General features: G+C 40.0%; 1 protein-coding gene across 3 annotated transcripts in view; it reads right to left on the bottom strand.

Annotated features, from left to right (window-relative positions):
- The window catches only part of Pdlim3 (PDZ and LIM domain 3), a 29,992-nt gene extending 19,553 nt beyond the window's left edge, over positions 1-10,439 (bottom strand). For all 3 annotated transcript variants that reach the window (XM_042700826.1, XM_042700835.1, XM_042700842.1), the window contains exon 1: positions 10,261-10,439. In XM_042700826.1, the coding sequence (XP_042556760.1) occupies positions 10,261-10,353 (93 nt within the window). In that variant the 5' untranslated portion in view covers positions 10,354-10,439. The remainder of the gene's footprint in view (positions 1-10,260) is intronic.
- Between the last annotated feature and the right edge of the window lie 1,750 nt (positions 10,440-12,189).

Below are 12,189 nucleotides of genomic sequence, written 5' to 3'. Positions count from 1 at the left end.
TTAAGATAATTCTTAGCTGACCCACGATATTAGCTCTGTTTTATTACCATGCTAACCAGTTGTATCTCTTTACAAATTACATTGATCTACTATTGTGTTTCTTACTTTCATTCAAAATACCTTCCATACACCTCCACCTGTGAATTTTTTGATCGTTTAAAAGAAATAGTTAACAAGTCTTTTTTTTGTTGTTGTTGTTCCAGGATTTTCTGTTTGGGAATAGTGTCTTACTATATTCACGCCACTTTCATATTTGAATTAAAGGTGATTTTTGCATTCTGATGATTAGCATCTTTAAAATTCACTTGAGAGAGTACAATGGACTGAATGTGTATCTACCCACACTTCTGTGTTAAAACTTAACCCTTCCAGATGGTGTTTAGAAGTGGGGCTTTTGGGTGGTGATCAGGTCAGAAGTATGGAGCCTGTATGAATGAGATTAATACCTTTAGAAAGAGAGAGCCTAGGGAGAATTCTTTCTACCACGAGGAGTCTGTAATCTCAGTCTCAGTCATGCTGATACCCTAATTTCAGGTTTCTAGGCTCCAGAAATGCAAGGAATAACTTTCTATTGTTTATAACCCACCTGGTCTGTTTTGGTTTGTTATAATACCTTGAACTAAGAGAATGAAGTATAGAAATCTGCAGGATTCACTGCAGGATTCACAGCAAGAAGCCTGACCATATACAGATTTATGACTTTTCTTGTACTCTTCAGAGATCTGAAATAGCAGGGTAGAAGCCTCATCTTGAGCATAGGGTCATCTTCCACAGAGGAAAAGGTAGTCTCACATTAGCCATAAAAAAATTCAGCTAAAATAACAAATTGTTAAAGGTTGATTGTGAATTAAGTGAATGTCCTGATCCTTAGGAACTACCAACACTAGGGAGGTCTGTATTTACTCATTGAGTCCTCTCCATGAATGAAGAACAGATGGAATACACAGAACACAATTAAGCTGATAGATTTTAATTGAGCCACATCAGTATTCACATTGAGTGTAAATGGTCTAGACATAACCACTTTAAAACACAGATTGCCAAACTGAGGAAAAGGACGGTCCATTTCATTGCTGTCTACAAGAAAATCCCTATTGATGATATGTTTGGAAGGAGAAGATGAAAAGAAGAGTTAAGGATTTTGAGAAAATGTTTCTCTGTATTTTCAAATGTTTAAAAACAGAAAATATGAACTATTATGAATGTAAAATATTTGGTTAAAATGAGTAATTCTTTCGATTGCTACCCCTACTGTCAGTTTTCCTTGGTAAATTCCAAGGTATGGCCTACATGGACCATACTTCGAATTCTGACATTTTCCTAATGAGTGATTTTTCTCTTGTGTTGCTGGGTTAATTAGTAGCAAGCTACAGAGTATAGGCATTCATATGATCAGTAGGGTGAACAATGAATACTCTATACTGTTGTGAAGCTATGGTATGATATTTGGTAACATAAACGTACTAAATATATTTTGGAGTGTGGGGGTGAGCGTGGGGGTGAAACATATGGTCTCATTGTTGCTAAGTGAGCACTCACTATCACCTGAACCATTTAATTTATCTGATGACTTTACTGGGATTTAGTCCTATCGTAAGTCAAAGAGCATTGTGTGTCTAAAAATTCACTGTGTATACTGCAGTATTTAGAATGAATGAATAAATAATGAAGAATGAATAAAACACCTATTTATATCACAGCTCAGAAAATAAAAGAAGCTAATCTTTATATACCCAAAGACTATAGCTATCCATGCCAATTTATTATTGCTATGTTTGCAAGTTCCCAATATTTAGAGTAGACTAATTGATAAGACTTGACGTAAATCCTAAACTGCTCCCAGAATAAACTGTATTGTTCCTAACTGGGCAGTCATTAATTCATCTTTTTTCTCTATTTGTTTATATTCTGGTTATCCTATTTTACTTTGTGGATCCAAGGGTTCCAAGTTAATCTAAACAAATAATACTTAAAGGTCTCAGTGTCACCACTAAAATGCTGGTTCATTTTATTTCTGTGATCAGCTTGTGATTTCCCAGCAGGGGCAGCTGATAGAAGCAAGGTGATGACAAGTGGTGTTTGTTATATCTTCGCCTTTGGGAAGTATTTCTTTTTTTTATATGTAAGTTTTTTTACTGTGAAAATACTGTACAGAGGGGTTACAGTTACATGAGCAAGGTAATGAGTACATTTCTTATCAAGTATTGTTGCCTCCTCCTTTGTTTTTCCCTTCCCATCCCTTCCCTCCCACCTCCACATCTACACTCCCCCTCCTGCCTAGATTGTAAAGTTCGTTTTTCAACATAGTGTCTTGTACATCTCATTGTTACAATGGGTCAACCTGTATCCTTATTTAAACATTTTGTTTTTTCCCTTCCCCTCCCCAAATTATACCAACATCAAACACAGTGAAAACAGGGGTTATACCATGGGTGAGGGACATACAAAGCAACAAAAAAAAATCACATGGTACCTTATAAATATGTTAGAAACAATAGCAATAAAGAAAAAACCACTTGTGTCCCTACCTTGGGGTTCATTTCACTTAACTTCATCTTATCTGGTCATATGTACATAGCTTTTGACCTTTTTTCTTTTTTTTTTGGTCCGGTCGTGGGGCCTGAACTCTGGGCCTGGGTGTTGTCCCTCAGCTCTTCAGCTCAAGGCTAGCGCTCTACCACTTGAGCCACAGCACCACTTCCGGCTTTTTTCTTTTTGCTTATGTGGTGCTGAGGAATCGAACCCAGGGCCTCAGGCATGCAAGGCAAGCGCTCTACCACTGAGCCACCTTCCCAGCCCCTTGACCTTTTTTCTACTTGTCCCAGACATATACTAGTTACTGCAAATAAGGGAAACCATGGGACCTATGTTTCTTTGGGCTTGGCTTACTTCACTTAATATAATTTTTTCCAAGTCTTTCCATTTCCTAACAAATGAGGTGATATCATTCTTTCTGATGGAGGCATAGAATTCCATTGTGTATCTATATATGTATACATACACATACACACGAACACACATATATATCACATTTTCTTGATTCATTCATCTACTGAGGGGCATCTGGGTTGGTTCCATATCTTAGCTATGGTAAATAGTGCTGAAATAAACATAGTTGTGCTGGTAGTTTTATTATGGTCTTGTTTGTGATCAGTTGGGTAAATGCCCAAAAGTGGGTTTGCTGGGTCATAGGGGAGCTCTATGTGGAGTCTTTTGAGGAACCTCCATACTACTTTCCAAAGTGGTTGAACAAGTTTACACTCCCACCAACAATGCAGTTGGGTTGGGAACTGATTTCCATTTAGTTTTCCCAGACCCAGATCTATTAGAAGAACAAAAGTTTCCATCCTCAGTAAAACATAGAGGGATAAAAATAATGTTAAACTTTGGAGTTGTCTCTAGATATAGTATGCCAAAGTCAGTACTTGCTATTTTTAAACTTTTAAGACAAGGATGCTTTTCTCTGAGTTAACACAAGAAAGTATGGTTTAATGTGTTTGCTTTTAAAGCTCTTCGAAGCTTCACTAATACACTTGAGTGGATTTGAGTTATCTGACACCCATTTCTGACTTTGGAAAGTTCTTTATTTTTTTAGCTTTGGTTAGGATGAGCAGAAGGTAGAGTTGTTTGTAAATGTGCACAGTTATTAGAACTCAGAGAATGCCTAAGTAACAGATATTGAATTTATATGTTAAAAAGTATTGGGTGACTTATTTAAATATATTAAATATTCAATATTACTAAAATGTATTAACAGTAATACAAAAGTTAAGAATGTTTCCTATTCATACAAAATGTTATATTTTAGAAAGTATTTTTTCTCCACCTTTGCTCTGACAGACAATGTGAATAGAGAAGATGAGGAAAGGTATCTGAATAACTTTTGGCTTTCTGGTAAGTGGACAGCAGCTACCTAACTATGTCACCAAGAGTTCAGATACTAGTAGGAAAAGTGTTTGACAGCAATGGCTAGAATGCACTGGTGACTTTATATTCAACTTCACAATTGCTGAGGAAGAATAAAAGATGTAGACAGAGTACGAGAAAGAGAAAATATGATGCCTTTACTTTTTCTTAATTTTCCATTTCCACTAGGTTGGTGATCAGAATATGACAATTATATTGGTCTGGTTTTAATAAGTTAAGCCATTTGTTTAAACATAAAAACCTATTACTTCCTAGAATCACTTTATGATTTACTATTATTTTTATGCTATAATAGTCTTACATCATAATTAGTATATTACAAGAGGTCTTTGTTGAACATAAAGACTCTATCCTATTCCAGATGTCTGGGATCAAGAGTTAGAATCTATGGGAGAAGAGCCAGGGAATTTGTGTCAACAGCTGCCGCTGATGATTTCTTTTGGTCACATTAAACTATTACGTGGGTCCATTTGGGAAAAAATACTAATTCAAAACAAAACAGTGCATCTGTTATGTCTTATTTACTATGAAAGACACAAGAGAAGCTCAACATATGCCTCTGTTACGTTGCTGATATTAAGAATAAACATGGAACTGGGCACAATGGTATAGAGAGACCTGTGGTCCTAAGTATGCAACAGGCTGAGGTAAGAGGACCCTCCCTCATGAGTCCAGGGGTTCTAATAACACCGCAACGAGAAAAATCAAAATGGTCAAGATTTTAGAGCAGGGCAAGAACGTACTGAACAACAGCACTGAGAACACTGATCAAATAAACTTCATAAGCCATTACTTATCAAATAAACGTTACATGGCTTCCCTGGCAACAGGAATTCTCCAGCACCTGGTTGCAGTAGATGTTTCTAGAGGCATATCCATGGTCAGTTACAGCACAATCCTTGCATGCAGCTGGGCATGTATACTCAAAAGTTATCTGGGTGTTTCTCTTGTGTGGCTGACATAAAAACTACTCTTTTATTGTTATATTGAGTGACTGTTATTTCAATTAATCCTTAAGACAATCTTGAAAATAACTACCTTGATTTTAACACAAGAAAAGTGATTTTGAGTGAGTGTAAGAAACTTGCTTAGGATTAGACATCCAATTAAAATATAAAATTCCCACTTTGGACTGGCTTTAGAGCCTTATAGCTCTCTCTCTCTCCCTTCCTCTCTCCCACCCTCCCTCCCTCCCTCCTTCCTTCCTCTCTCTCTCCCTCCCTCCTTCCCTTTCTCTCTTTCTCTCTCTCTTCTCTCTCTCCTCCTATCTCTTTGGCCATACTTTTCTTGTGGTATCCTGGACAGAGTGTATAATCATAGTTTATGTACATGACCTACCTTTTCCACTTGAAGTATGAGCTTCTCAGGCAGAGAACAGAAATCTTTCTAAATTATGATTGTGTCCACATAGGGTCTTCCACATCTGTTATTGTATACATATAATAGATATTTTGGAAATATGAATATCGTGAATATATAAACCAGTGTTTCCACATGGAAATAATCTTTACTAGCATGAATTGTATAGGTTTTTTTTAAATTTCATATCAACCCTGCTACTACATTTGCTTTAACCGGGAAAAAGGATTGATTTCAAAAGAAACATTCCTTTCTAAAAGTTCAAATTTCAAATATAGTTTACATTGCTATGCTTTTTTCTGTGTTAAAACCTGCAAAAATACAGAACACATTAACAGTGGCTCTGTTGATACTCAGGACCATCTTGGCCTTGCCTGTTACAATGATCTTATGCTCTGAGAAGAAGAGGGGCTGAGTGAAGGGAGGAAGAAGAATTTGGTAAGAAAGGCACACTGTCATCAGGACTCACTTTGTCATGCAAAGTAAATAATATATAACTTGTTTGTGTGAGTAGATGGTTTCTAGATGGTTTAAGAACCTCAGAGAGAGACTCCTTAGCATCATCTTGCAAGAAAAATAGAAGAAGCTCACTGGGAGATGTAAATCTTCAACACTATTCTATGAACTACTTAGGCCAATTATAGACAGTGTTTGAAAGACCACTTCCTCCCTTAAACTGAACATCCCAAACTTAAATTTTATCTTGCACAAAGTATATGGTACACTGGTCTAGAAACTGCTGGTGACTCTTGTAGACTTACCTCTGTCGATGTTTCCCCACCCTGCCCCCGGCCTGCCCCCTTTTGCTGGTACTGGGGTTTGAACTTGGAACTAGTGGTGTTGTACTGCTTAAGTAATGCCCCATCCAAGATTTTTGCTAGTTATTTTGGAGATGGAATCTTACTGACATTTCTGCCAAGGCTGGCTTTGAACCATGATCCTTCAGATCTCAACTTCATAGCTAGGATTAGATGTGTGAGCCACTGGTACCAGGCTTTATCTGCCTTTTGGTGTGTGTGTGTGTAGTGCATTCATATACTCCACGGATTGACCTCAGGTTTTTCCATTAGATACAATGCTTGCCTAAGCATTCTATCACTTGAGCCATGTCCTAATCCCTTTTGCTTTTAGCTTTTTGTTTTGTTTTGTTTTCAGATGCTGTGTTAACTTTTTGTTGGAACTCACCTTTGAAACATGACTCTACTCTCTCTGCCTCCTGAGTGTCTTGGATAGCAGACATGTCCCACCATGCTTGGCCTGATATATGTGTTTTTTAAATGATATAAAGATTCACTCCACTGGTTAATTGGTTTGTGAGTTGTTAAGAAGCAGAGACTGTCTCAATTTTGTGAACTGCTATTTCAAGTTTATGGAGAGAGTTACACTTGTCACTTTCCTACAAACTCTGGACAGAGCCTCATTATCTAGGGGCATTGATATTCAGATACCCTTTGGTCTCTAATGAAGTTATGTCCCGAGAAACACCAAGTTCTTTATGCAGCCTAAAATATTGTTAAGTTGAAGTACATTTAGTAGGCCTTATCTATTGACCATTATATACTATAGCAGTGTAGTACAACATGAAGTTTTTGTTGTTACTCTCATGACTGAGCATAGCACCAAGACAGATTAGCATAGCATTTATTCTAACCCAGGAAACAACCCAAACTCAAAATCCCAAGTATGGGATTGATGCATTGTGACTTTCATATCTTTAGGAAGTAGCACTATTGTTAATTGGGGACCAATTAATGTGTGCATTGGCATAGTGTAAGGCAGGAAAAGAGAAGAGAGAAGAGAAGAGAGCAGCACAGGAGAAAAGAAGAGGACAGGAGTAGCTTAGAGAACAAAAAATGACTTCAAGAAATACATCTCATGGATTTCTTTAACGTTAAGTATGAACACTGGCATTTCATTTCTTTCTATGATTTTCTAAAATAGACAACTAACAAACTTACTTTCCTTGATTCTTATGATGGAATATCTTTGGCATATAAAATTACACAAAAAGTGACCAGTTTAGTCGGTCAATCATATTGTCTGTATTCATGATGTACTAGCCACTATACTAGGCATCACACGGCACATCACAAAGCAGAAAGTTTCTGCTCTCTGTGAGTAGACAATCTGGCAGGACCTTGATATGTTTAAACATCTGTGGAACAGGCATGACAATAGGAGAGGGAAGAGCCCATCAACTGATGAGATGACTATTACTAGAAGAAGGCTCGGGGACTGATGCTTGAATGCCTTTCCATAGACAAAGAGGAAGTGGGGCTGTGGTGAGCAAAATAATTCTGGGGATAGGGATGCATCTTAGAAGCAAAGACATGCGAAGGACATTTAAGCAGCCCAGAACAGCAGCATGGAGTGAAAGAGGTGAAAGGGAGAGAAAAGGAAGATTGAGGGAAAGAAAGAAAGTTGGAAATGAGGATGAAAAGTTGTAAATGCCCTGCAAAAGAACACAAATTTAATTAAAAACTGGGAGCGATGGGCAAAATTTGTATTTCAAAGATGAATGATAAAGATATGCAGGGTGAATTGAAGAGAGGAGACAGATCTCTGGGTGTGAACTCAGGGAATTTTGAATAATCAGGGTGGTTAAAAATGGGAAATAGCAGATTTTGAAAGTAGACTTGATGGGACCTTGTCACAATGGATGGTATAAAACACCTGTTCAGAAATATCTGAGTGGTAAGTGGGATTTTTTCCCCCCGCTTGTGGAAATGACAGAAGGCAGGCTTGGGAGCAGGTTGACATGGTATCCAATCCATGTAATTACTGGTAGGCTAATGACCTCTTAAAGATTCATACTTCTCACCTTCAAAAGGCAAATCTACTACTCTCCTCGCATAGGATCATTGTGAGTCTGAAGTGAGTTATGAATATAAAGGGCTGAGAAAAACACACAGCAAGCTCAAGCATATAACAACACATACATAACCTTATTTGCCACTTTCTAAAACAATATAAAAGTTATCAAATAAGTGTAATAGCCACATGGGTTGTTTTAAAATAATACATCTTAGGACTCCCCCCACCCCAAATGATTCTGAATGCGCTTATAGTTTCAATGCAAGTATTCTTAAGTAGGTATTCACCAAGGAATACATGGCCAAGAGAACACGCCTTCATTTATTCAACATAAATCCACCATATGCATGGTTTTAGGCATGCATGGGACATGAACACTTTAGTTGAACCTGATGTCCTGGAGGTAAAAAATAATTGGAAAACAAAAACCAGACTCCAACAAAATAATCATGTCTAGTCATGCACTGTTAATAAATCAAGTATCAAATTTTGGGGCACAAACTAGGTAAGAGTTAGAAATACAAGACAGAATTGGTTTTTCAGATAATAAGGATCATTAACAATAGCTTTTGTAGTCTATCTGCAGAGGTAAACATTGTTTATGACATCAACAACTCAAAAATTCAAGCATACCATCATACAGACATGTTACATGTAATAGCAAAATATTTCTTTTACAAATTCCCTAAAATGTTTTCCTGACATAATTATTTCTTTTGGATTTAATCTACATATGATTTATTCTTTGTTATGATTCAAGAGCTTATTTCATTTAATATAAGCAAATGAAGGCAGTACTCCATAAACGAAACATATTTCTTAGCAGAGTTAATGGTGACTGTTTTCTTTGGGACATCTATAAAAGGAATTGCTTGGCCCAGATCACAGAAGCATGTTCTGCTTAGTTTACTTAAGAACGATTTGGGGGGTATGTTAAGTTTTCATGTCTGATATAAAAACATATGTCAAATGTGTTTATATGTTTTTGAAAAATGTAAAACAAAGCTTAAAATGATCCACTGTATGCATCTGGATGATAAGTGTTTTAAGACATTTTACAAAGAACACTGGTTCCCAAATGTCATAAACAAATGTAAATAGAACAGAATGAAAAAGGTATATCCTTGTTAAAATCTGTAAGTGATCAGATTATGAAGCACACATTTATAAAATAGGGCATAAGCAGTAGGAAAAAATTTTCCAAAAGTACGACACTCCAGAAGTTTATGCCTTTAAATTAACCTTAAAATGCTTTATACGTGAGAGCTCAAATGATAATATTTCTATTTCTTAAAAAAACCAAAAAATTCATGTTAGAAAAATATCAACCAGACCAAATAATGCTTTAGAATTAATTCTAGAAGTTTTCTGACGGGACACAAAAGTTTTTAACTTTTAAAATTCTTTTCTCATTGGGCAGAGCTTCAGACAACATGAAGGAAAAGTTTGACTTTGATATTAAAGTTTTTTGTTTTTTAAAGAGTTACTCCTCTGTGGTACTTGCTCTCCGGTAAACAATCTAAAGTTTTCTTTGTAGTTTGAATTATAGGTAACGATTCTTCAGCCAAGTTCTCAGTTTTGGAAAAATATTTATTCTAAATGCCTAGAAACCCAGGAATACACATTAGTAATATTTTCCCCGTCTGAAGTGATATGGGCTGTGCCAACTTGGCCAACTCAGGTTGCATCCTCAGAACAGCCTGGTGCTCGAGTTTTCACCCAGACCAGAACCTCGCAGTAGTCGGGCCTTCACCCCTCCCACGGGGCACCCCATCTCTTTGTTCCCAGAAGAAGATGGGGTGCAGGGAGTGCCGAGGCACCCTGACCTTTCCAGCTTCTTGGAACCCAGGGAAATAGCAATGTCAGTTGACTTCTCAGAAAGTTGCCAGGGACCAAGAGTGGGCAGGACTTTGGGGCTGACTTAGTGACACCCCAGAACTGGCGTTGCATTCTTCAAACCTCAACTTACCCAGTGGTTGCTGCCCAGCTGGGAGCCAGCAGCCCGGGACCCCCAGGTGAACCGTCCCGCCCCTCCCCACCCGGGGTCCGCCCTCCTCCCCTTCCCAGGCGCACTCTGCCATCCAGAGGCGCTCGCTGCGCCTTCCCGGGGACCCCACAATCCGGCGCTTGCACAAACAGTTAAGAACGGAGAACACCTACCCTGGTGATGACCAAAGGCTGGTTGAAGTCTATGCCCCCCGAGAGTCTGAAGCCCCAGGGCGCAGGGCCCGGGAGGATCACGTTCTGGGGCATGGTGCCTTTTGTGGGGCGACCTTCCACAGGTGAGGGCGCAGCGAGGGGAGGCGCAGCACACCGCCAGGGTCCCCGACGGGCCAGCCCCCTCCGCCGCACCGCGTCCCGGCGCTGGGGGGCGGCCCGCCAGCTTTATTCCCGCGGCCGAGGACGTCACCGCCCCGCCCCGCCCCGCCCGCCCAGGAGAGCTCCAACTTTGGAAGTGGGAGAGGCGCCGGGCCCCGGGGAGCAGCCACCCCGGGCCGCGCAGGAGGAGGCTTCGGGTTACAGCCTCCATCATCCCCTTAAAGTTACACCTGTCCTGTGTATCCTCTCCCCCCATCTCGGCAGAGCACTTTGTTGGAAGTGGAAAAGCCATCAAGCCATACAGGTTGCACGCTTTCCCTGGCGCACCGCGTGTGGTTAGGATCTGGGTTTGAGTGTGCTGATCTTCACTCACTGGCTGTGCGGCTTGGGTGAAGTCACTGAAAGTCCTGACAACTTCGCTTCCTCCTCTGTGCAAATCGGAGTGATCATTGTATTTGTTTCATAGGATCCTGCGAGAGTTATGTGAGAATTAAATGAGCTGCATCTGCAGAGTATCTGGCACAGGAAAGGCGCTCAACAAATAGCAAGCCTTTCTGCCGTTAGAATATATGTGTAGGGGCTAGGAAGGTGGCTCAGTGGTAGAGTGCTTGCTTTGCATGCATGAGGCCCTGGGTTCGATTCCTCAGCACCACATAAGCAGAAAAAGCCGGAAGTGGCGCTGTGGCTCAAGTGGTAGAGTGCTAGCCTTGAACTGAAGACCTGGGGGACAGTGACCAGGCCCAGAGTTCAGGCTCCACGACTGACAAACGAACGTGTGTGTGTGTGTGTGTGTGTGTGTGTGTGTGTGTGTGTGTGTGAGTCCAGCACTGGTAGCTCACGCCTGTAATCCTAGCTACTCAGGAGGCTGAGATCTGAGGATCACCCTCAAAGCCCGCCTGGGTAGAAAAGTCTCTGAGACCCATGTCACCAATAAACTACTCAGAAAAAGCTGGAAGTGGTGCTGTGGCTCAAGTGGTAGAGTGCTGTCCTAGAACAAAAGAAGCTCTGAGTTCAAGCCCCAGGACTAGCAAAAATAAATAAATATACCAATATAAAAAATAAAAAATATATGTACATGTGCATACATATTTGTAGGAATCTATGATTTACACTTATATTTGTACACATAAATAAATTCAAGTGAGTGCATGTGTGTGTGTACTTCTGCTTTTGCTTGGCTTTTTCACTCAAGGCTGGCACTCTACCACTTGAGTCACACATTCATTTCGGACGTTTTGCTGGTTAGTTGGTGGTAAGAATATCAGAGACTTAAAAAACATTTTTTAAAATCCTGGGCTGGTTTCAAACTGGCATCCTCAGATTTCAACCTCATGAGTAGGTAACATTACAGGCATGAGGGACTAGCAGGCACAGCGATGTATTAAAGATATAAATTTAAATCGTTTTGAGTTAAGCAAGTGTCATCTTCCTCCCATTGGTCTCTACCTGTGGGAGGTGGGGCAACAGTGGCCTAGGAACTGAAGCTGCTCTGTGTGGAAGCTGCAGCCACAGTGAGCATGCCCAAAAAGTGTGAATGAAAAGGACTCACAGGCCCCTGGCACAGGAGAAAACCCCTGGGAGAAGGGAAGGGATGAATTGCCACAGTGCCTGGTGGGCCACCAGACTGCCTCACACATGTGGTCATAGTTCATCCTCAGGAGCCATTCAGATTGCTGCTATGATTAGGAGTAAAGGTCAAGAGACTCTCTGGGTAGTGTCCTTGGGTCCTCTCATGTGCAATCAAGTATTTCTGGTGCGATGAGTCAGGAT

This window comes from Dipodomys spectabilis, unplaced genomic scaffold (genome assembly GCF_019054845.1).
Source record: "Dipodomys spectabilis isolate Male_0828 unplaced genomic scaffold, ASM1905484v1 ptg000009l, whole genome shotgun sequence".
Classification (NCBI taxonomy): Eukaryota; Metazoa; Chordata; class Mammalia; order Rodentia; family Heteromyidae; genus Dipodomys; species Dipodomys spectabilis.
Note: the sequence above shows the minus strand (reverse complement) of the source record. Positions and strands in the feature narration are given on the sequence as shown.